Below are 24,894 nucleotides of genomic sequence, written 5' to 3' on the forward strand. Positions count from 1 at the left end.
CTCTCTCGCGGACTCGGTCACGCTCTTGTCCTTGCGCGCTCCCTCTCTCGCGGACTCGGTCACATGCACGCCGTCAGTCACATCGTTACTCTTCCCGAGCACTTATCCTTACTCCCTCATACACACGCTCAATCAGCCTGACTCTCATGCATTGGCTCGTACATAAACTCAATCACACACTTCTTGCGTTCTCACTGTCCTTTCTCTCTCTCTCGCATGGATTTGTACACAAACTCAATCACATGCATCCTTACTCTCTGTTAGGCACGCACTCACTCATAAAATCGTACAATACTAAAAGCACGGAAGAGACTCTTCAGCCCATCATGTCTGTACCACCAAAGGTCATCTAAATCTACACTAGTGTCACAGAGGTATGCAGCATGGAAACAGGCCGTTCAGTCCAACTCATCCACCCCAGCCCGCTTTCCTAAACTGAACTAGACTCATTTGGCCTGTATCCCTCTAAACCGTTCCTATCCAAGTACCTGTCCAGATGTCTTTTAAATGTTGCATTCGCCTCTATCACTTCCTGTGGCAGCTCATTCCATGTACGCACCACCCTCTATGTGAAAAAGATGCCCTCGGGTCCCTGTTAAATCTTTTCCCTCTCACCTTAAACCTATGCCCTCTAATTTTGGACTCCTACCCAGGAGTAAAGACTTGGCAATTCACCTTATCTATGCCCCTCTTGATTTTCTTAACCTCTAAAAGGTCATCCCTTTGCCTCTTCTCCAAGATATAAGGTTCCAGCCTAGCCAGCCTCTCCTTATGACTCAAAACCTCCAGGCTCAGTAACATCCTTGTCAATCTTTTTTGCACTCTTCAGTTTAATAGCCACCTTCCTGTAGCAGGGCGACTGGAATTGTACGCAATACTCCAAATGTGGCCTCACCGATTTCTTGTACAGCCGTAACATAATGTCTCAACACCTGTACTAAATGCCCTGACTAAAGCAGGGAAGTGTGCCAAACGCTGCCTCGACCACCTGTCTACCTATTTTGCCACTTTGAAGGAACTATGTACCTGTACTCCTAGGGCTCCCTCTCAACAACACTCCCTACAGCCCTACTGTTATTTGTTTAAGAGCAAATTACTGCAGATGTTGGAATCTGTACTGAAAGCAACAAATACTGGAGAACAGAGTGGGTCAGACAGCATCCATGGAGAGACAGCAAGCTGATATTTCGAGTCTAGATGACTCTTTCATCAGAGCTAAAGTGAAGTGTGCAGGGACAGCGTTTACACTGTAGTGTGCTATGTACTAATTGTGTAAGTCCTGCCCTGGTTTGGCTTGCCAAAATGCAACACCTCATATTTGCCTGCATTCAACTCTATCTGCCATTCCTCTGCCCTCTCGCCCAGTCGATCAAGATCCCGTTGTACTGTTTGATAACCTCCATCACTGTCCACTATACCACCAATTTTGCTGTCATCTACAAACTTACTAACCATGCCTCCTATATTCACATTTATATAAATGATTTATATAAATAATGACCAACAATTGACCTAACACTGATCTTTGCAACACACCGCTGGTCGCAAGCCTCCAGACTGAAAAACAACCCTCTAACACTACCCCGTATCTCCTACCATCAAGGCACTTTTATGTCCAATTGGCTAGCTCTTCCTGGATCCCACATGATCTAAGCTTATTAATCAGGCTACTGTGCGATACCTTAGCAAAGACCTTACTAAAGACCATGTAGACAACATCTACCGCATTGCTCTCATCTATCCCCTTGATCATCTTTTCAAAAAAACTCAACCAAAGTTGTGGGACACAATTTCTTTGCACAAAACTGTGCTGACTATCCCTCATCAGCCCTTGCCTTTCCAAATGCATGAAGATCCTGTCTCTCAGAATCCCTTCCAACAGCTTACCCACCACTGACAGGCTCACTGGTCTGTAGTTCCCTGGCTTTTTCTAGCAGCCTTTCTTAAATAATGGCACAACATTAGCCACTCTTCAATCTTCCAGCACCTCACCTATGGCTGTCGATGATAAAATACGTCCACCGTGGGCCCTGCAATTTCTTCTCAGCTTTCCACAATGTCGTGGGATACACTTGATCAGGTCCTGGATAATTTATCTACCTTTGTGCATTTTAAGACCTCCAGCACCACCTCATCTGTAATGTGGACCCCTTTTAAGACGTGACTATTTACATCCCTCAGTTCCCTAGCTTCCATATCTTTCTCCATGGTAAATACTGATGAGATCCTAAATGAATATTTCTCATGCATCTCCTGGGGCTCCATGCGTTGATGACTTCTTTGATCCTTAAGGGACTCTAGTTCGTCTTTTGCCCTTAATATACTCGTTGAATCTCTTTGGATTTACCTTTACCTTATCTGCCAAAGGTATCCCGTGTCCCCAGTAGTCCCACTTCCAGCATCAAGCCCATAGCCTTGAATGTTATGATATTCCAAACACTCATCCAAGTACTTCTTAAAGGTTGTGAGGTTACCCGTCTCGGGCAGTTGATTCCAGATTCCCACCACCGTCTGTGTGGGGGGAATAAAAAAGTTTTCTCAAATCCCCTCTGAACCTCCTGCCTTTCTTCTTAAAATTATGCTCACTTGTTACTAACCTTTTGACGAAGGAGAACAGTTGCTTTCTCTTCACCCTGTCCGTGCCCCTCAGTCTTATACACCTGTATCAGGTTCCCCCCGTCCCTTAACCTTTTCTGCTCCAAAGAAAACATGCACACAAACAAGTCACAAACATCCTTATTCTTGCATTCGTGTGCAAACTCAATTACTCACCTTTTCATGTAACAGTAATGGATGTGGAGAGCATGTTTCCCCTTTTGGGTGATCCTAGAATTTAGGGTCACTTTAAAAATAAGGGGTTGCCCATATGTAGCAGAGATGAGAATTATTTTCTGTGTTGAGAGTCTTCAAAACTCATTTTCAAAGCTGATGGAAACTCAATCTCTGAATATTTTTCAGACAGAGATAGATGGATTCTTGGTAAGGAAGGGAGCTGAAAGTTATCAGGGTTAGGTAGAAATGTGGAGTTGAGGTTAAATAATCAGGTCAGCTATGATTTTATTGAAGGCTTGAGAAGCTGAATGGCCACCTCTTGCTCCTAATTCATATCTTTAGACATACACTATCTCTTGAATACTGTCTTTGCTCCTTCCCCCTTGTGGGGAGACACAGACCTTCCTCCCTTGATCTTACGCATGCATCTACCCCTCTGGTGCACAACGCACCCTCGTTCTTACACACGTGTGTGCATTCATATACTCAATCACACTCCTGCATGCTCATTCTCAAACATAGGTATTTGCTAGTCAACCTGTTCAGAGACGTTATTATGCACCTCTGGAGCAAGTGGGACTTGAACCCAGGCCTCCTGGCTCAGAGATGCATTATAACTGTGTGACGAGAGCCCTTATTCTCAAGCATACTGACTGTCACATGATGACACACTCACCTTTCATCCTGTTGCGGTTCAACAATACAAGATGCTACATTTATCATGCAAATCGACACCATTACATTACACAGTGAGAAATTGAACTATGTTTGGATTGCTGGCCCAGTACTGTAACCACTTGGTTATTATGAACTTGGTTGACATTTAAAATCTAACGTAATGTCTGGTGTTTGTTGCTTTTGAAGTAAAAGAAGATAGTATGGAGACACATAATGGAACCATTGACTAATGTATTTCGAATTCATCTTCCGGCTAGGTTCGAATTCATTTGGAAAAACAAACTAAAGACTTTGCGATCTGAGGTTTTCCGTTGAAAAATAAGTACACGTTTGACAGAGATGGCAATTATTTTGGGTTTCTGAATCTGAATGTTGGAATGCTCAGGCCATATTAATTGACCAGTTGTTTGTCTGGTTCACTTGCTATCACTGAAGAAAAACTGCTTATGATAGGTTATGTTGAAACAGCAGCTTGTATTTCTGTGCACGTTGAATGTGGGGAAAAACTTCACAGAAGCATAATCAGACAAAATTGGGCTTTGAGCAACAGAAGGTGGTGGATTATTAAGACAGATGACCAGAAGCTTGGTCAAAATGCCCAGTTATAGGAAAAATATCATTACGCTGGAGAGGGCTCAGAAAAGATTTACCAGGATGTTGCGAGTATGGAAGGATTGAGTTATAAAGAAGGCTGTATATGCTGGGACTTGTTTCACTGGAGTGTAGGAGGTTGAGAGATGACCTGAAAGAAGTCTATAAAGTAATGAGAGGTATAGATAGTTAATAGTAGTTGTCTTTTCCCTAGTATGGGGGATTTCAAGACTAGGGGGCACAATTGTAAGGTGAGAGAAGAAAGGTTTAAAAAAGACATGACAGGCAAATGTTTTACACAGAGGGTGGTTCGTGTTTGGAATGAAATGCCAGAGGAAGTGGTAGATGTGGATACAATTAAACATTTAAAAGACATTTGGATAAGTACATGAATAGGAAAGGTTTGGAGGAATATGGGCCAGGAACAGGCAGGTGGCACTAGTTTAGTTTGGGATTGTGTTCGGCATGGTCAGATTGGACTGAAGGGTCTGTTTTCGTGCTGTATGACTCTGACTCTGTACCAAGGTATGTTTTAAGAAGAAGCTTAAATGAGGATTTGCAGAGATTTAAGGAGCAAATTTAAGATCTTAAAACCTAGACAGTCTCGTGGCACAGCATCTAATGGATGGGGCGATTGCCAAGAGACCAGTATCGGAGGAAGTCGGAGTTCTTGGGTTGTAGTGTTGGAGGAGGTTGCTTTTGGGAAGGGTAAGACCATGATAGTATTTTAACATACACAGTTTAGAATTCAGAAATCTTCATTAAATATGAGGAAGCAAAAATGTGAAAGAAATTTGTGCAGATTGTACACACTTATTTTTAATGTCAGTGTTTTAATGCAAGGACTATCAGCATCTCCCTGCAATTGACAGTGTCATATGCCTGGAGCAGATATTATCTTCAAACTTTGTCTTTTGAGGCTGAGGCATTCCAGTAAAGATCTTTGTGAAGCTGATCAAAAAGGTGCAAAGGACAATTTTGTAGAAATGCTTAATTATGCTATTGCAAAATGTGAAATACTTGAATGTTTTTGTTATATCGTAAAATTTATTGTGAAAGTATGTGAAAGATATCCATCAATATCCACCCCCTTCCCCCTAAACAAAATAAGGCTTTTTTTACTTGGTAATCAGGAATATGTTTATATGAAATTAATATATTATTTATCTTTGTAGTATGAGAATCCATGGACAATTCCAAACTTACTATGCATGGCAAGGATTGGCTTGTCACCGTACTTGGGCTACTTGATTGTGGAAGAAGAATTCAATCTAGCTCTGGGTCTTTTTACTCTGGCAGGAATTACTGATCTGGTGAGTAATTGGCTTATGATAATTGAACATCCTTTGCCAATTTACACTATTTAAGAATAATGTACCTCTCATTTGCTAATAAAATATACAATTTGCTTTTAAGCAAATGCTTCTGTGTAGCACGTTACACCACACCCTCTGCATATGAAATTCTTTAAGATTCTTTATGTCAGCCGTGTAGATTTTGTGATTACAATGATGAATTTGTCAGCCTTTGTCTTTAATAATAATGTCAAGCCCAATTGCGACTTATGACGATTACTTATGTCCCGTTAAACACAGAAATCTGGAAACTGTTGTCAGGAATTCTTGCATATCTCACAAAGGGGGCTTGAAAAATCACTTGGGTTGATGTGAACTTGAACATTTTGACTGATAGTCTTGGTGTTTTTTTAAAAAAAAAGTGAAAAACGTCTGCCTTTCTAAATGATGTCTAACTGGAGTATTTAACAATTAACTATTGCTAATGAACATGTTCTCTGACACCAAAAAGTAAATCTTATCTTTGTCAAATGTCTTGATTATAGATTAATTATAGATGAATCATAGAATTCCTACAGTACAAATAGAGACTGTTTGGCTCAATGAGTTTGCACTGACCCTCTGAAGTGCATCTAGCCCTTGATGCCATTACTATTCAGAAATGTATCAGTCTCTATCTTGAACACACTCAATGACTGAGCTTCCACAGACCTCTGGGTCAGAAAATTTAAATATTCACTACCCTCTGAGCGAAGGAACTCTTCTTCATCTTCTGTCCTAAATAGCTACTGAATCTAGCCCTTGAATTTTGTATGCTTCAGTGGGAATATTCATTGTTCTAAACTGTAGAAAATACAGTTCCACTCTCCTTAATATCTCCTCATCAGAGTGCCTTGCCATCTAGGGAATTAGACTGGTGAACCTCTACTTACTCTGTAGAAAATATATCCTTCCTTAGGTAAGAGGACCAAAACTATACACAATACTCCAGGAGCACACTCAGTTGTGTTTTATGCAATTAAAGCAAGAAATCTTCACTCCTATAGTCAAATCTTCTTGTGATAAAGGCAACATACATTTGCCTTTCTAATTATGAGCTGCACCTGCATGTTATTCTTCAGTGATTAATGAACAGGGACACCCAGTTCCCTTTGGACGTCAACACTTCCCAATCTCTCATGCATTTAAAATGCACTGTGCATCTCAGTTCTTCTTACCAAAGTGGATAACCTCCCACTTAACCATGTAATAGTCCATCTGTAATGTTTCTGCTAACGCAACATGTCCTTCACCTCAAAGATAGAAGGAACTGCAGATGCTGGAGAATCTGAGATAACAAGGTGTAGAGCTGGATGAACACAGCAGGCCAAGCAGCATCAGAGGAGCAGGAAAGCTGACGTTTCGGGCCTAGACCCTTCTTCAGAAATGGGGGAGGGGAACGGGGTTTTGAAATAAATAGGGAGAGAGGGAGAGGCGGATAGAAGATGGATAGAGGAGAAGATAGGTGGAGAGGAGACAGACAGGTCAAAGAGGCGGGGATGGAGCCAGTAAAGGTGAGTGTAGGTGAAGTGTTAGGGAGGGGATAGGTCAGTCCAGGGAGGACAGACAGGTCAAGGGGGCGGGATGAGGCTAGTAGGTAGGAGATGGGGGTGGGGCTTGAGGTGGAAGGAGGGGATAGGTGGGAGGAAGGACAGGTCTTCTTGGGGCCTTTCCACATCAAGCAGGTGTTCACCTGCACATCTGCTAATGTGGTATACTGTATCCGCTGTTCCCGTTGTGGCCTCCTGTACATCGGGGAAACCAAGTGGAGGCTTGGGGACTGCTTTGCGGAACACCTATGCTCGGTTCGCACTAAACAACTGCACCTCCCAGTCGCGAACCATTTCAACTCCCCCTCCTGTTCCTCAGACGACATGTCCATCCTGGGCCCCCTGCAGTGCCACCCGAAGGTTGCAGGAACAGCACCTCCTATTTTGCTTGGGAACCCTGCAGCCCAATGGTATCAATGTGGACTTCACAAGCTTCAAAATCTCTCCTCACCCTACCGCATCCCAAAACCAGCCCAGCTCATCCCCGTCTCCCTAACCTGTCCCTCCTCCCACCTAACCCCTCCTCCCACCTCAAGCCCCACCCCCATCTCTGACCTACTAGCCTCATCCCACCCCCTTGACCTGTCTGTCCTCCCTGGACTGACCTATCTCCTCCCTAACTTCCCACCTACACTCGCCTTTACTGGCTCCATCCCCGCCTCTTTGACCAGTCTGTCTCCTCTCCACCTATCTTCTCCTCTATCCATCTTCTATCCGCCTCCCCCTCTCTCCCTATTTATTTCAGAACCCCGTTCCCCTCCCCCATTTCTGAATAAGGGTCTAGGCCTGAAACATCAGCTTTCCTGCTCCTTTGCTGCTTGGCCTGCTGTGTTCATCCAGCTCTACACCTTGTTATGTCCTTCACCTGTTTGCATTATCCTGATGACACAACCTCCCATCTAGTTCTGAGTGCGTGCAAACTTGGAAATGTTGCATTTGGTTCCCATCTTATCACCACCTCCTTTTTTTTAAGTAGTGGGATTAAATTTTCAACCTTCAAATCTACAGGCAACATTCCAGAACCTACAGTTTGAAAGATGACCACGAATGCATCTACTATCTCTCCAGCCAGCTCTTTCAATACTCTGGAAATAGATTCAGTTCCATTAATTTCTCCAGTGCTACTTTTTCACCTCAGTGTTAATTTACCTGCTACTCTCTTGGAGCTCTTATTTATTAATGAAGTGTGAGTGCATTTATAGCTCATCTGTAACTGCCCTGGTGAAGATGATGGTGAGCTACATTGTTGCAGTCCTTGGGGTGTAGAAATACCTACAGTGTTGTTAGGGAGGGAGTTCCATGATTTAGACCCAGCATCAATGAGAGAACAGCAATATAGTTCCAAGTCAACATGATGTGTACCTTGAAGGGGAATTTGCAGGTGGTGTTGTTCTCATGTATCTACTGCCCATCTTCTTCCAGAAGATAGGATTCCTGGTTTTGGAAGGTGTTATTGGTGGAAACTTGGTGCAATCTGTACGTGATGCACACTGCTGCCAATGTGCATTGGTGAATGGAGTGAATGCTGAAAGTGGCGGATGGGGTGCCAATCAAATGGCCTGTTTTTTCTCAATGATGTCATTTCTCTTGTTGGAGCTGCACTCCTCCAAGTAAGTGGAGAGGATCAGACTTTTGACTTGTGCCTTGTCGATGTGGGACAGGCTTTTGGGGGGATAGGAGATGAATAACCACCTTTTCTTGTATTTGTATGATTGCTCCAGTTTAGATCTCTGGTCAATGATGTTGATAGTAGAGATTCAGCAATGGCATAGCATGTCAAGTGAGATTATGATAGATTTTCTTGTCTTCCTTTTGTGAAGATCAGTACACGTTAATTTAGCTTCTCTGCCATTTCCCTTTTTCCATTATAAAAAGCCTGTTAGCAGCCTGTAATGAATCCACTTTTGACTTTGTAAATCCTTTCCTTTTCTCATACCAGTAGAAGTTTTGTTTTTGTTTTGTTCTTATTTGCATTCATATTCTGTAATTCAGTAATTTTAGTTTAATCACCAAGCTTATTCAGTATGCCTGTACTAATATCCTGTAGGAAAAACCATCAAATAACATAATTTATTTTTGTATATCACAAATGGATTTCTTACATTTTTAATTCCGATCAAATTGCTTCTGCCACAGGTGATGATCAGTAGGTAGCTAGTATTTCACTGTGTGGAATGTTTCTTCATATACATCTGAAGTTTAAAATAACAAGTTCGGTTTTTCCATTGTTTACATTACTATGTAACATGATCATGTATATCAAATTTTCAGCTGTTCATATTTCATTTCACTGGAACCTTAGTTATGATATGGAAACTTTAAAAAAAACTTCCATTAATTATTAAGTTTTATTTTTAAAAATAGCATTAGATGAATCATTTACGTGTATAAAATACAAGCTTGTAATTTGCTGCTCAACCGTGATGTGCAAACTGTAAAAACTCAGCTTAAGATGAAAATTCCCATTCTTGTCTGTAGCTAAAATGGGAGAACACAAACAGTGATAGGTCACTTTTGAATTTCAGCAAGCTTACAACTTAGAACAGGCATATTGGGAAATAGTAGGATTCCCCTTTATTCTAGAAGTGAGGTGTCAGGTCCTTGGAACAAGCTGGGTTAATTCACTACGTTCCACTCTGTAATGTCATAGATCATTATGTGTGATGGTGCTTTAAAAATTTAACATCAATAATTATCTAGTGCCTGTAAAAGGGGTATTTTGGAATTCAAAAAGTGCATGTGTATATTAAATTCATAGGCCTGTTTTCACCCAAAATGCATTTTTCACCATTGGATCTGTGGACATGCTCTATTCTTGACATATATCAGGGAATTTAGTACCAGGATTTGTAACTTTGCCTCTAAGGCTGTGATGTTTTATTGAATATCATTTTGATTGGTATGTTTAAATTGTTCTTCGTGACTGAAGAATGCAAGTAATTTATTTCATAAAAGTGTATTCATATAGCGCCTTTCACGATCTCAGAACGTGTTTGTATTGTATTTTGGGAAGTGTAGCAACTCACTCATTGTTTTGCAAACAATAAGATGAAAATGACCAGTAAATCTGTTTTTATTTATATTGGTCGAGAGTTACATATGGGTCAGGTTGCTGGAAGGCTCTTAACCACTCTACATCAAAATGGGGATAATCTTGCCTCCAGCTGAGAGGGCTGTTGGAACCTTTGTTTTTAACACAACATCCAAAAGACAACAGTTTGAACAATAGGCAGTCGTTTAAAATCAATAGTCTGAGCAGCAGCTGAAGTAGCAGATTATATTGTTCAACCTAAATAAGTGATTGACAGACCTTTGTACACAAGGTTTCCAATTAATATCTTTGGAAAAATATTGTTTTCCAGAAATCCTTTGCCTCACTCCCCAATGATCTGTGATTGAATTACATCTTCAAACATGATGTATGTGCTGAATTTAAAGTAGACATTGATTCTATGAAGCAGCCTGAAGTCACATAATGTCTCCTTAACTAGTTTTCTGAAATGATCCAAGTATTTAACTTCTTCATACCTTGATAGTCTAGTTAGTGAAGCCCTGCAATAATCACCACTTGGTATTATTAATGTTACTGTAAATCACGGATGCAGTGCTAGGATGCTGAGTTAATATAATAAAGCATTTTTTTAAAAATGTAGCAATGTTTTTGGCTCTTGTAGAGGAGGATGGAATATAACAAGTGAAAACATGCATGCATTGTTCTGTGTTTATATATAAAACCAATCACCTTAAAGGTCTGATGATGTTTCTAGAGACCTCAACTTATAAATTATGAATTACATAATTCATGTGATTATGAATACAGGCATCTTTGAAAATAAAATGCTGTCTATTCGTGCATTTTCTTAATGAATCTGGACCAAAACATGAGTATCTTTTTTTTAAAAAAAGTGTCTGCTATCATGCAGTTTCATGCTTTTAAGCGTGAGCTTTTGGCTTTTATTTTTCCATTGGGCTAATTTTAAGTGCTTTTTATTTTGTTTTCTGTTCGGGCAGTAATGAATGAGAGATGTTTTATCCATTTAAGCTATGGAATATTTGAACTGTTCTCTGCATCAAATGCTGCAATGATTCTTTTCTCTGATTTGAAAGGGTATAAAGAATCCTAAGTTTGAGTAAACAATTAATTTGGCATTCCATGGAGCAGATAATTAAAATAAAACAAAGAACTCCAGACCCTGGAAATCTGAAGAAGGGTCACTGGACTCCCAATGTTAACTCTGCTTTCTCTCCTTAAATGCTGCCAGACCTGCTGAGTTTCTGGAGCGATTTCAGTTTTTGTTAGTAAAAGTAGTGGTTTGCAAAAAAGTAATAGTTTTTAGTTTTTTATTATTGATGCCACCACGTCATGATGACCATCAACACTGGGATCAAAGGGACAAAAATCATCCCAGTGATAATGCATGTACATATTAAGAATGTTAAACTGAGATTGCAAAATTGATTGCTCTCTCTTGTCATTGTCCCTGAGCATACCATAAGCACGTGCTGAGTGGCTCAAACATGTAACGTCTCCAATATTTTAGTATATGGGTATGGCTGTAAGGTTTGTTTTTAAACTAGAATGCGAACACACTTTAAACCAGGACACTTGGATACAGTTAATTTGCAATCCTTTTTGAAAAGAAGATCTTGCAACCTGAGATGAGACGCCATTCATGGAAAGTTTGCCTTTGTTTAAACTTGATAAGTATCTGTTCTAATTTATGTAACCAGTTTCCTATTCACAGTTTGCATCACAATTTATGAATGCAGTTGGGAAGAATGCACTTAATACTTCGTTATACATGCGAAGGAATCCTCCGTCTTCAACCCTTCTCCCAGCCTGTTAGAATTTGAAATAGTGTGTGTTGTTATCCAGGCTACTGGTCAGATGTCATGAATCCCATGTCCGATACCATGCGGCCAATTACAAAATAAAGGTTTCTTCAAACTGCCCAAACAGCATTCTGCAGTCCTAGTCTAAGACCCACTTGCAGTGACATTAATATGACCCTTTCTACTCGATTAAGAGACCTGGTGTCAGGAAGGAGGGAAACCACTGAAAGCTACCCCGCTGCCTTGCCTCTGCCTGGACCTCTTCTCCTCACCGCTCGCCCTGCCTGTAACTAGTTAGAAGAATTAAAAAAGCAGCACGTTATTTAAAAAGAGATTTCAGAACTCTTGAGGTACAGAGGGATCTCTGCATCCTGATATATGAATCACACAAAAATTAATTTGCAGGTAAAGCAAATAATTCGGAAGATAAATTGAGCATTGTCATTTACTACAGAAGGAATGACACAAAAATAGGAACATTTTGGTACAGTTGTTTAGAGCATTGATGAACCAGCGTCTGAAGTACAATGTACAGTTTCAGTGCTCTTATTAGAGAGAGATTGGTAGGAACAGTTTGGAGAAGATTCACTTGCCTGATTCCTGGAATGAAAGGGTTTTCTCATGAGGTAGGCGTGGATGGGCCACCAGACAATGAAACGCAACCTTGTTGAAATGTACAAGATTTGAACAAACTCAACAGTCTGAATGCTGAAGAGATGTTTCTCCTTGTGGCCGAGCCTAGAATTGGGCGTACAGTTTAAAATTAAGGGGTATGCCATCTAAAATGGAGACGAACAGAGCATCATTGGACTTTGGCATTCTCTTCCCTAGAGAGCAGTGGAGGCAGTATTATTGAATACTTTCTGTATTTGAGTTAGTCTTGATTGCCAAAGGTGTCAGAGAGTATTGTGGACTGACAGGAAGCAGAGTCGAGGCCACAATCCGATCAACCATGATCTTATCGTAGTTTACTCCTAATTCTAATTTGTGTGTTCATGTCTATGTTTGTGCCCCATGTCCTGTCCTGACTCGCGTTTGGCCTGGAGTCCTTTCGCGGTACTGTGCCTGTCCCCTGTTATCCCTTTTGGTGAAGCTGCTTTGGGCTCTGATTGGCTGGCAGTTCCAGGTGGGTGGGACGTCTTGCTGCAGGGATCCTGAATTCTGAAGGCGGCCCATTATTGGTCTGAAGGACATGTCTCCTCTTGGATACCCCGATTATGTAGTTCTCTGCTTCCAATAACAGGCATCTCAAAACTCAAATGGTGATAAACGGCATGTTAAAATAACAAGTGAAAAATGAAACTTTGAACTTGCCAACTCCTGTATTACTGTGCAGAATATTTTAAGTTGGTCTCCACATTGGTTAGTTTTTAGCACAGTTTACAGTATTTTCATATATTAATTAGGAAATAAATGTGGAGTGGGACAACACTCTTTGAAGAAGATGGAATAATAAAAGATTCCATTATCTTAGGAAGTAGAACGGGTGTGTTTTAATCTTTCAGAATGTACATTTATTTAAATGGTTCATTGAAATCAATAAATCTTGTACACTTTTTGAAACAGTCTTTTTGTAAATTGCCTGACTGCTTGAATGACTACTGAACTTGATGAGATGTAAACAATACTGAAATATTGCTCTGAAAAGTTGTGTTTTGCTACATTTAGGCATCTATTTCTAAAAGGAATAGTGTTTTGTTTTAAATTATGGCATCAAGGAATCTCTTCAGAGTCTGCACTTATTATGCCAATTGTTCTTGGATCTACCATCTCCAGGTGGTTGTCAAATGCTGGATTTTGCAAAGCTAAAGGATTCAAGCTCATTTGAGATAAATCTATTAATCGTCCCTTTTGACAAATTCTGCATAGGCAAATTGATAATATAATCACCAGTATGAAGAGAATGGCAATAATTGCAGTGGAAGCTATATAAAATATGTTATTGTAGTTTGGCTTAGTCTTGAAAATATAGCAAGGGCCCTTTGAAGGCCAGATACTGCTTGCAGAGCTGGATCCTGCTTTATTCACAGCCACCACACAAGTGTGGTATGTGCTATCTGAAGTAAGATCATGTAAAGTATATCTTCGATATGTAGGATTAATGATGTCTGTCTTGTACAAGTGTCTGTTGTCATCTGATTGATAAATAATATAGTAATGGAGGACTGTAGAACTAGGGGCACACCAGTAGATTTCTGCTGAATTGTCTGAAATCTTAATCACCTTCTGTATTTTCACTGAATCTGGTGGGATATCTGGCCCAGATATGCCAGGACAGGTGCAGCCTGTTAAATGTTGTAAGTCATGGCATGGTACCTGCCAGTGTCTGCATGGATCATAATTGCAGTCACCAGCGTGAACGGGCCTTGTAGCCTCCTCTTCTTTCAGGGACTCTGAATTATCGTCTTCAATTATTAAAAATATGGGTCCCTTTTTAATGGCTGGAGAGACCGAGGGGAATTTTGGTGATGCTGATGTCACTGATATTGTTGTTGCGTGATGTTTGGCCCCTGTTTGATCTGTTGTGGTGGATGAGTAATACTTGGTCATGTGTGGATAATGCTTGTTAGAGGTTGCGTAATGTTTGATCCCAGTTTGATCTCTGGCAGTAGTTGACAGTGTTGGAGATTTCACCCCTGATTTACTTTTAGCTGAGCTTTGATAATTTTGTCCGGTGCGTGCTTCAGTTTGTAATGTACCTGGATTTGAATTGGAATGCAAGCCATGGAAAGCGTATGCATTCAAGAGGTTAGTACTGTTTGGAGATGGTGTACTAATACTAAGTTGGATTGGTAACTTGCTGCTTGGTATTGTGTCGATATTGCCTGAAGAATAGTGGAATCCTGCTATTGTTTGTTCCAGGGGCTGAGTTTGCCCAGCACTTGCTTTAAGCTGCAGTTCTTGTGTTTGGTTTCCATTAATATTGCACTCGTATATGAGATCAGTCAATAAAATATCTGTCTGTGCGCCATTCTTGAGACATGTGGTATCATTTGCCCTGTTATATGTGGAGGGAGAAAGTTAAAATATCAAAAAAATGAAGCTTGAGCTTAATAATTTGATTTAATATGAAAAAAAACAACATTCTAGTCAAGAATATTGAATTTGCGAAGAATATTGATGCCATCAGAAAATAAAAACCAATGCACTCCAGCCAATGTCCATTACTCTTATAGAATAGCTCTCAAGTAATTTACTGTACAAATTTTTTGTTGGCAATTTTTTCTTTAGCGCTAGAGCTTTAACCACTCATACGTTGTCTTGGCCTTGTATCGCTCGGAATGTTCTGCTCGCAGAATTGTTATGGCGTGGAAAGAGGACATTCAGCCCATCCTGACTATACCTGCTGTCCAGGCGTTTTGGCTTTGTGCCAATCTCCTGTCTTTTCCTCATAACCCTGAACATTGTGCAGTGCTGGATTTATGAAAAATCTGTAGGGTTGGTCATTGGTATGCTGCATTGAGGCCCATGAGGGAAAGCATGGAATGTGACTGCATAAACATTTTACAAACTTAATATTGAGCTCTACTAAAATTTGAACAGCAATGTTGTTTTAAAAATGTTCTAAATCAGTGCAATGGAGCACAGTAATACTGAGAGACACATGTCAAAGATGATTATAAAGAGTGCTCTTCACAGCTGTTACATTTGCATGCGTTGTTGACCTTGTGAATTAAAAAAAAGTTCTGTCATTTTTTATGTTTATAGATGGCAAAATTCTGAATGGAAACAGCATTAAAACTGTAGCTGCAATGTTTAAAACCATTTATAGATTGTTAGTTGATACATACTAATGGAAAATATCTTTTGGGTTGCATAGTAGAATGTTTGTATTGCTTAAGTCTTCAGCCATGGGAATTACTCAATTTGACTAGTTTTGTGCGTAATCTTTTTCCATATTTGCATCTGTTTTCAAAAAAAAACTTGAGGCAAAATTAAGTTAGTCAGTGTAAATGTACATGATGGACTTGATATTACTTGTTAGAATTATTCACTGCAGTCCTCTTGTTGTGTTTAGTTGAAATAAAAATCTCTAATTGTGAGCATTTAAAACAGCTAGCACAAATTTGTTAAAGGCAAGTCAGGTATAGTAAAAGTAATTACCTGAAAAAAAAAATAAGCAAATAGATATCTTGTTGCCCATGCTTTATCACCTTGGAAATATATTCAGGATTGTAGAGTAAAACCATTGTGGCTGTTGTTAGTCGTTGTTTAGCCCAGATGCCTATTTTCAATTCAGAGATAGTGGTTTTAATAACCCATTATATGCACTGTACACATATAATATTCAAGGCTATCTTTATGGTTATTGCTGTTTGTTAAGGGATTAAATGTTAAACTGGTGCAGTTGCTGTGGTTCAAACAACACAACAAGCAGACTGCTTTCACTGTCTCCCTAAAACTCTTCTTTGTCGAAAGCCTAGATTTTACATTTAAAATTCTAATTGTGTGGTTTTCCCCACTTCTCATCATTGTACCCAGTGGACTGTCTTGCTTTGAGTTTTGGAAAAAAAGTTGATGCTGTTTCTGGTGAAGCTAAAAAGAATTCTTACCTGTTCAGTAGTACCTTATCTGGTTCAGTCATCAGCCAGGTGAGCTCACAGCTGCAAACAAGGGGATTGTCAGAGAGGATTACTCTGACAGTTGACTTGGTGAAGAAGTTCCAGGGTCTGAATTCTGTCAGGTTACAACTGGAAAGGGAGAAAGAAACATGTCTTCACTTTTTTTTTGTTGACTGGTTCAATCTTTTATTTGTCCTATTAGTTAAATTGATGTTTTACCTTGAGTGTCAAAAGTTCTGACTGTACAAATTATTCTATGTTGTCAACTTATTGGAACAGATGTAATATAATTGAGGAATATAGGACAATTTAAAAAAAAAAATCTTTCAAGGGATATGAGGATCATTGGCATTTGTCACCCATTTCTGAATTCCTCTTGAACTAATTGGCCTGCCAGAGCCATTTCAGAGGGCACTTTACTGCTTACTAGTCCAGTGACATTAATGCAGAGGCCCAGGCTAATCCTATGGGAATGTGGGTTTGAGTCCCACCATTGCAGCTGGTAGAATTCACTTCATCAAACAAAAACTATCTGACTGTTAGGAGCGTACAGTTTTATAGACTGCTATTTCTAGCCCCTAGAAGACTTTCTCCTAAAGTAAGAGAGTGCACTTCCACAGTAGCAAGAGCATAGGAATTGATTTTATGGACAAGTTCTGCTCCAAGTTGTCGTCATTGTTCACAAGTCAAGTTAAAGTAGTCCAGCTTAACTATGTGTGAATATATTCTTCAGACGGTGATAATAGCAACATGGTTATATGGTATATAAAATGTGTTTCGATAACGAGTGAATAAAATAGTGTCTTAATGAGAAAACGTTCCCCATGATTTGCAAACATGACGCTCCATTAAAAAAATCTGAATTTATAATATGGATAGAAAGTGGTGCTATTTCAAAATTAAACATGTTGTGAAGAAATGATATATAATTGTTTTTGCTTTGGGTCACTATTCTAAAATGTTAGCCAGGAATATGAAACCAGTTGGTCATATGGAAAGTCAAGACTGGATAATTCATAATAGAAAATAAAGAAATGGCAGTTGAATTGAACTGACTATGAATTGAATTTTTACATTGGTCTTCGCTGTAGAGGATACAAGTAATATCCTAGAAGCAGAGCTGCAATCAGGTAATGGAAGTAGGGAGCAATTCGAGGGAAAATAAGTGAATTGTTGAAGCTGCGGGCTGACGAGTTTCTAGGTCTTGATGCACGTCATCCTAAGAGTCTTCAGAGAAATGACTAGAAGGATAATTGCATTAGCTTTAATCTTTTAGAACCTTTTTGACTTGAGGGTATTCTAATTAGATTAAAAGGTAACAAATGTTACTCCATTGTCCAAAAAGGGATGGAGACAGAAAGTGGGGAACCTCAGACATCTTAACATCTGTCATTAGGAAGCTGTAAGAAGCTATTAAAAATAAGTTATAACAGGGCACTTGGATATGTTCAAAGCAATCAGGCAGCATCATCATGGTTTTGTAAAAGGGAAATCATGTTCGATCAAGCTATCCCAGTTCTTTGAGGAGGTAACATGTGCTGTGGACAAAAGAGAGCTGGTGGATCTATTGTAATTAGATTTCCAGAAGGCATTTGGTAAGGTGCCATATCAAAGACTATGTGAAAGAGAAAAGCTCATGGCATAGATGGTAACATTTTGGCATGGATAGAAGGTTGACTTGCTAAAAGGGAGCAGAGAATCTGTACAAGTGGGTCGTTTTCAGGTTGGTGAAATGTAAAGAGTGGTGTGCCCCAGGGATGAAAGCTGGGACCTCAGTTGTTTACAATTTGTATAAATTGGCAGAGGGACAAAGGAATAGAAGGTATCGTGCCCAAATTTGCTTATGACACTAACGTAAGTTGGATTGTAAGTTGTAAAAAGCCTACAAAAATATAAGCAGCCAGTGGGCAGAGATGTGCCCAATGGAGTACAAAATGAGGGGTTGCCTTACGAAGAAATGTTGGACAAATTTGGCTTGTTTCTCTTGGTGTTTAGAAGATTAAGAGCCGACGACTGAAACCTAAAAGATCTTGACAGGGTAGATGTGGAAAAGATGCTTCCAGTTGAACTCAAAGTCATTGTTTAAAAACAGGAATTGCCCATTTAAAACAAAGATACAGTGATTTCTTTTCCTGAAAAGTTGATGGAAGCAGTGCCCTTGAATATTTTTAAGGCAGAGGTAGAAACATTCTTGATGAGCAAGTAATGAAAGGTTATCAGGAATAGGAGGTGAAACGGTTTTGAGGTCATAATCAGATCAGCCACAATCTTACTGATGGATAGAGCATGCTTGAGGGGTTGAATGACCTACTCTTGCTCCTAAGGTCACATGTAAGTCTTGCTTCAGTGAATATAAATCATTTTAAAATTTTAACTGTTATATTTGGCTTTGAGAAAAGTGCATTTTCTTAACAACAGCTTTAAGTATTGAATTGATGAGTAGAAGTTTCCGAGTAATCCTAACTAAAAATTAGGCAGGTAGGGAATAGAACACAGTAAATCTGGATACGTAGCATCATAGTTGTTTGTTGGGTTCATAATCCAGATATCAGGGCTAATGATCAAGAGATTGAGAATTCCTACTCTGCTACTGGAGTTAGCAAATTGAATTCTGTTTAAAAATCCTAGAAACGAAATACTTGTGGCTGTATAAGATGACAAGAAGGGTCCCGACCCGAAACGTCAGCTTTCCTGCTCCTCTGATTCTGCCTGGCCTGCTGTGTTCCTCCAGTTCCACATTATTATCTCTGACTCCAGCATCGGCAGTCCTTACTATCTCCATGAAACTGTTGGTTGTTTTTAATAAAACTGAACTGATGCATTAATACACTGCAGCAAACTTGATGACCACTTGTATCTATGCAAGGCTTTATGACTTCAGACTTCCCTTATGTAGTAGCTGAGAAAACTACGTGGTTCTATCAAAACTGTCTGGGCAACTAGAGTTGGATAATAAATGATGACATCATCAGGGACCACCTGGCCCCCCTCCTGTCCCCACAACTGGGTAAATTATAAGAAAGAACTCGGTACAACCCCTTCTAATAGTTTGGCTTAATGTTTGGAGCAAAAATGGTTTGTACATTGAAAGTATCAATTGCTTAGACTTTGTATTTTACAAAAATCTTTTTGAAGAACCATGACAGCTTTAAAAAGCTAAACCAGTTTTACAGCTGCTAGGGTATCATGAACCTGCAAGCAAAATCCATGGAAATATTTATCCAGGTTATTCCAAAACTGACAAATAGCTACCCAGTGTGAACAGTTCTTGCTGAAAGATGATCTCTTGTCTTGCAGACCTAACTGTCAAAACTTATGTGGCTGCTAAATATTTGTGTATAAAGATATTTTTATGATTAAAGTATATTTTTGAAATTGAAAAAAAGTTGTAGGACATCTAGATCTAACTGTGAATGATATTTTTGTTTTATGTTGCAGTATTTCATGGATGCTATAATCGCAGTGACCTTTCTGTCCATTTAGTAAGGAGGCATGTTTTTAACTGCTTATTCGGTATTTACAGACCCCTGCCATCAGTAAACTTTACACATGAACAACATATACTGTACTGTCTGTATCATGTGTGTTTCTTTCTACAGTTGTTTCTAAATTTATGACACAGATTGTTCTGTGTGTGTTCCAGTGCTGCTAAATGTATCTCGTTTTGGGTGGCTCTGTTATTTTGCCCTTCATATACATTGTAAGGTGCAATAGATTTGTGGAGCTCCCAGTTTAACCAGCACATTGTTGACAGATGCTTGTTTTCGGTTACTGGATAATTTCAGTCATGCAAAAAAAAGTTTAATTCCAGTTATTGAATCTGAATGATGGGATTTTTTTTCTTGTGCATTCTTACAAACAAAAGGCAATAAATTTGAGAATGAAAATGTTACATTTCTGCAACATCTTTTACAACTTCAGTGCTACCCAAAGTGCTTTACAGCCAATTAAGTGTTTTTGAATATAGTCCCTACTGAATTGTAGCAAACCTGACAGTTTAATTTGTGCGCAGAAATCTCGCACAAACAGCTCAGTGATCACGTCATTAGTTTTGTTGATTTTTATTTGAAGGATAATTCTTTTGTTCTTCAAAATTAGTGCTATGAAAATCTTTTATGTCTACTTGTGAGAGAAGATAACCTATGTTCTCAATGCCTCAGCTGCATTTACCAAAGCCTAGCACTCAGTGCAGGAATGTTGGTCTAAGTGATCTCAACGGAGAGGCGTATGTATGTTGTTTAATATTACATAGATTTAAATTGCATGCAGTTTATTTTTGTTAGTTCATTGATGTCACTACAACATTAGAAAAGACAAATGGTGACCCTGCAAAACTGCTGTATTATGCTCATTTAAAGTGGGAAAAATACTCATCAATGCACGTTAGATTAAGTCCTATCCACATACATAATGATTGCAGAGAATGATGACTATAAGTTTCCCACTGCTGATGTGACCAGATTAAAGTCATGATTTAAGACAGCATGCAAGAAACATTTGGACTTATCGATGCGATTTTAAAAATGCATATTTCATCAGTGCAGTAAATATATCAAATGACAACATTGAATGTATTTAGAATATTGTATAAAAAAAATGTCAACAAAAGATCAGACATTACTATGGCAAAAATTCAAACATTTGCTATTGTGAAGTATTTTGTAAAATAGTGATGTTGAATGATTACCTTTTCAGGGAAAGAAACTCTAGATGAATGAGGAATTCAAACATACTACTTGTCATAAAATGTAGTTGGGAATTTCTTTCCAAATTCACATATACAAGGTTTGGTGTATTGACAAACAGATCTGCAGGCAGAGACTGAAGAAAGGGCATTTGCCTCATCCAAAGGAACTGAAGATTGTTTAATCCCTCAAAGCACTGTGAATCATCTAGAGATTGTAAATAAACGGTTAGATAACATATTGTTCTGCAGACATCTTTTGTATGTGAATTACTGACATTCAGAACTGTAGTTCATGTATGTAAATTATGTCAGTAATTATAGCTCCGTCAGTAATGAGAATCTTGTCTTAAAATTGTCATTTATGCAGATTGATTTGAAAACTGTTAAATGATACTGAAGAGAGCGATATTGTTTTTATAGGCTCATATTTCTAACTATTTGCAACAGCTGACCAGTACGAGTGTAGATTTTAAGGCTATTAACAGATGCAGTAATATACTTTAAAATGTTTAATTGCTGATCTTTCACTTCTCTGACGACTTTATAAATCTTGTCCAGATGCAATTGATCTGGCTCTGTTATTTTGTCATAACAAAAATTGGTGCAAGCAACCCTTACGTTCTGACCAGAGAAAATTATTATAAAAGGTGTGTAAGTGAGCTTTACCATTTAAGGAACTTGTATTGGAAAAATGATAAACTTGTACTTAAAACATTAATATTTAGGAATATCTGTGGTCATTTAGATGTGAAAAACAGTAGTCTCAATTTTCAATCTACAGTTACTTTATTGTTTATGATTAATCAAAAATTGGGAGATTATGAAGCCTCTGTTTGTAATCTTTTCAAGCTTCTCATACAATAGAAAAACATATTTGGCATGTGCCTAACGTAATGATTTTAAATTAAATAATTTAAAAATCTTTTTGTGTGGAATTTTGGTATTAATACAATAATCTCACCAGTTATATCCCTAAAGTATTGTTATTTGAAAAGACTTTAACAATGATAAAGACACTTTTTTCTATCCCAATCTATTTCTGTAGTCATTGACTACCATCTCAACAACTTCAGTGGTAATTTAGTCATTTGTCAATGATAAAGCATGTTTTTGTACTTAACTAATTTGGTACTTAATTGTTTATTAATATCTGTTTTACGTATAAGCTGGATGGTTTCAATAAAGTTAAGCCTGCTCTTATACAAAAAACTGTACCATTTGTAACATCTGTCAGTGACTACACAAATATTAGATAGTTCACACTTCTGGCAACTTTGTTTGGTAACCATTGGCTTCTTTTTAATGAAACTGTTTGGGCAATGCCAATTTACCCCACAAACCTAAATCTCAAATATATTAATCAACATGCTTATATTATTTTAATTATGTTCCTTGAAGTTCGGGACCTTCATATGTGAAGTTTAAATGCTTTCTTTTTGGGATGAGCAAGAAACTAGTACATTTTTTGTAATTTAAAATAAAAATTCTGAATGGCACACAGAGTGGTACTTACAGGTTTTGAATAAGTTTGCGCTCAGGTCAAGTACGTTGAGATTTTCCATTCCAGAGGCAAATACTTTGTAAATGCATACTTCCAAAGAAGTCATGGACAAGTTTAAGCTACGAAGCTTCGGGAAATTAGAGAATTCATATGGGTTGAGCTGTTGCAAAGGGTTCCCTTCAAGCTTTAGCATGATGAGATTAGGCATTTGAAATTTCCATTGTAACTTTGTCAAGTTATTGTAGCTTAGATCCAGAGATGCAAGTTGTGTGAGCACTTTCTCTGAAGGCACAATTTCTGAGATTTTGTTGTGACTTAAATGTAGAATTTTTAAGTTGTGAAGACCTGTAAACTCTGAAAACCTAATCTGCTGGATGAAATTCTTGCTCAAATCCAGAAATTCAAGAGCTGCTGCTAGACAGGATGGGACAGTTTTGATTTGATTGCTGGCTGTGATTAGATACCTTAATGTTGCTATGCTGAGGGATCCACAAGGCAGACCATCGTACGTCAGATTGTTGCCTGACAGGTTCAATATTTCCAGTGCACTGAAATTTTCGAAGGCATTGATTGGTATATTGCTGATGTTCTCATTTGACAGGTGGAGCTGAGTGTCATTTTGAGAGTGCATTTCCATCTGGTAAATTGGAAAATGATTTGCTTGATTAACCGGTATGCCATTAATTCTTGGAAGTAACATCACCACTTTCAGTAGTAGGAAGAAAAGAGCCACCGCTTTCATTTTTTCTTAGAAAAAGTACAGTTCCTGAAACAGATCACAATTAAACTTTGAGGTGGGCTGATATTCCTTGCAATTCTATCTTTAAATCTAAACAGATTTTGAACTTGCTTCATTCTTGGCTTCAGTGTACTGTTCTGTCCAAATTTCTATTTTAATAAATGAAGTACATTTGCAGTTTCTACAATATTTAGCATGTAACCTCCAAAATGGTTTGCACATCACTAATAGACGTTGGACAATTTGTGTTGCAGGATAAACTTGAAGTTGTAATATTAGCCTGCCTGATATTTATTATTATTTGTCAGCAGAATGTCTATTAAAAATTCCGTGCTATTATGCTAACTTGTTATGAAGCCGATACTGTCTTCTTCAGGACACGGTTCACTTCTCCAGACGTCAGGTGTAGGTTATGTGTTATGGAAAATGATTTGGCTGATTAACCGGTATGCCATTAATTCTCAGAAGTAACACCACCACCTCCAATACTAAAAAGAAAAGAGCCATAACAAGTGTTATGGAATTCTGAGACTACTACAGTCTTACTACAATTATACATATGTCCCTTATCACTGAAATGATCCCACCCTTGCTGCCTTTTTCTTCAAATAAGATCATTCAGTTAAATTCGCAACATTTTGCAGTCTGGCTGTATAATGTGAGAGAGGTTGAAATTAGAATATTTTGAACACTGCACAATGACTAAGTATTTTATTTATGAAGTTGAAAAGAACTCTCATCATAAGAATACTTTTGGACTATCCCAAAGTTTGAAGTAGTTTTACAGTGCATTACAGAATCGAGCACCATGCTCTGAACACTAGTACAGCCTAAGGTCTTAAATAGTAAAGATCGGGCTTTTGACCTTTTTTATGCTAGGTTGCAATAAACTTCCAGTTAAGAGTGTATGCAATCAATTGGATTATTGGTTCACTTTAACTCAAGGCACCTACAATTTGCATACCTTTTAAAATGCACAATGTTATAGCTGGTTTATTTTATGCACGTGTTTCTAACCTTACAAGATAGCCATCTAGCTTTTAAAATGGTGCAAGCAGCATTTAGATCTGGTATTGATTTGCAGAGAAGCGAATTGCTGTGCTGCACCCAAGCCAGCCAATTGTCTGTAGCCATATGTATTTGCTTTCCTTAATTTCAAAAGTCTTGTAAAAGTTAAATGTAAAATGCGTACATCGAAAACAGTTTACTGATTATCATTATTTTATGATTCGCAGAGTATGAATTGAATTCTTTCTTCAGATAAATAACTCAACAATCAGAAAAACTGTTTTTTAATATTTCTCTCTAAACCCAAGTTGAATAGTACCTGTTTAACTTAAACTGTGTTCAGTTATTAAAAAGCATCTGGATTAAACTAAATTGTGCACGTGCATCGGAGATTACGTATGATTCCCACAAATCTGAAACCATTCATAATCAGGAGTAATATCTTTAAATTTTTTTCTTAATCTATGATCTAAATCTTTACAGAAGAGGCCTCAATAACAGCAAAATAGTACATTTAGTCATTAGAATTGTCTTTAGTTTCTACTAACAATTGTTAAAACATTTTAAACATGCATTAACTGTTGCACTTACCAAAACTACTGGAGCACTGAATATCTGGGTATTTTCAGCACGTTGCCT

At 38.4% G+C, this 24,894-nt stretch overlaps 1 protein-coding gene across 1 annotated transcript in view; it reads left to right on the plus strand.

Annotated features, from left to right (window-relative positions):
* The window catches only part of crls1 (cardiolipin synthase 1), a 51,059-nt gene that overhangs the window by 920 nt on the left and 25,245 nt on the right, over positions 1–24,894 (plus strand). The window contains exon 2 of the mRNA XM_048601231.1: positions 5,217–5,354. Coding sequence (XP_048457188.1) covers positions 5,217–5,354 — 138 coding nt within the window. The remainder of the gene's footprint in view (positions 1–5,216; positions 5,355–24,894) is intronic.

Source organism: Rhincodon typus, chromosome 9, assembly GCF_021869965.1.
Source record: "Rhincodon typus isolate 14 chromosome 9, sRhiTyp1.1, whole genome shotgun sequence".
NCBI classification, from domain to species: Eukaryota; Metazoa; Chordata; class Chondrichthyes; order Orectolobiformes; family Rhincodontidae; genus Rhincodon; species Rhincodon typus.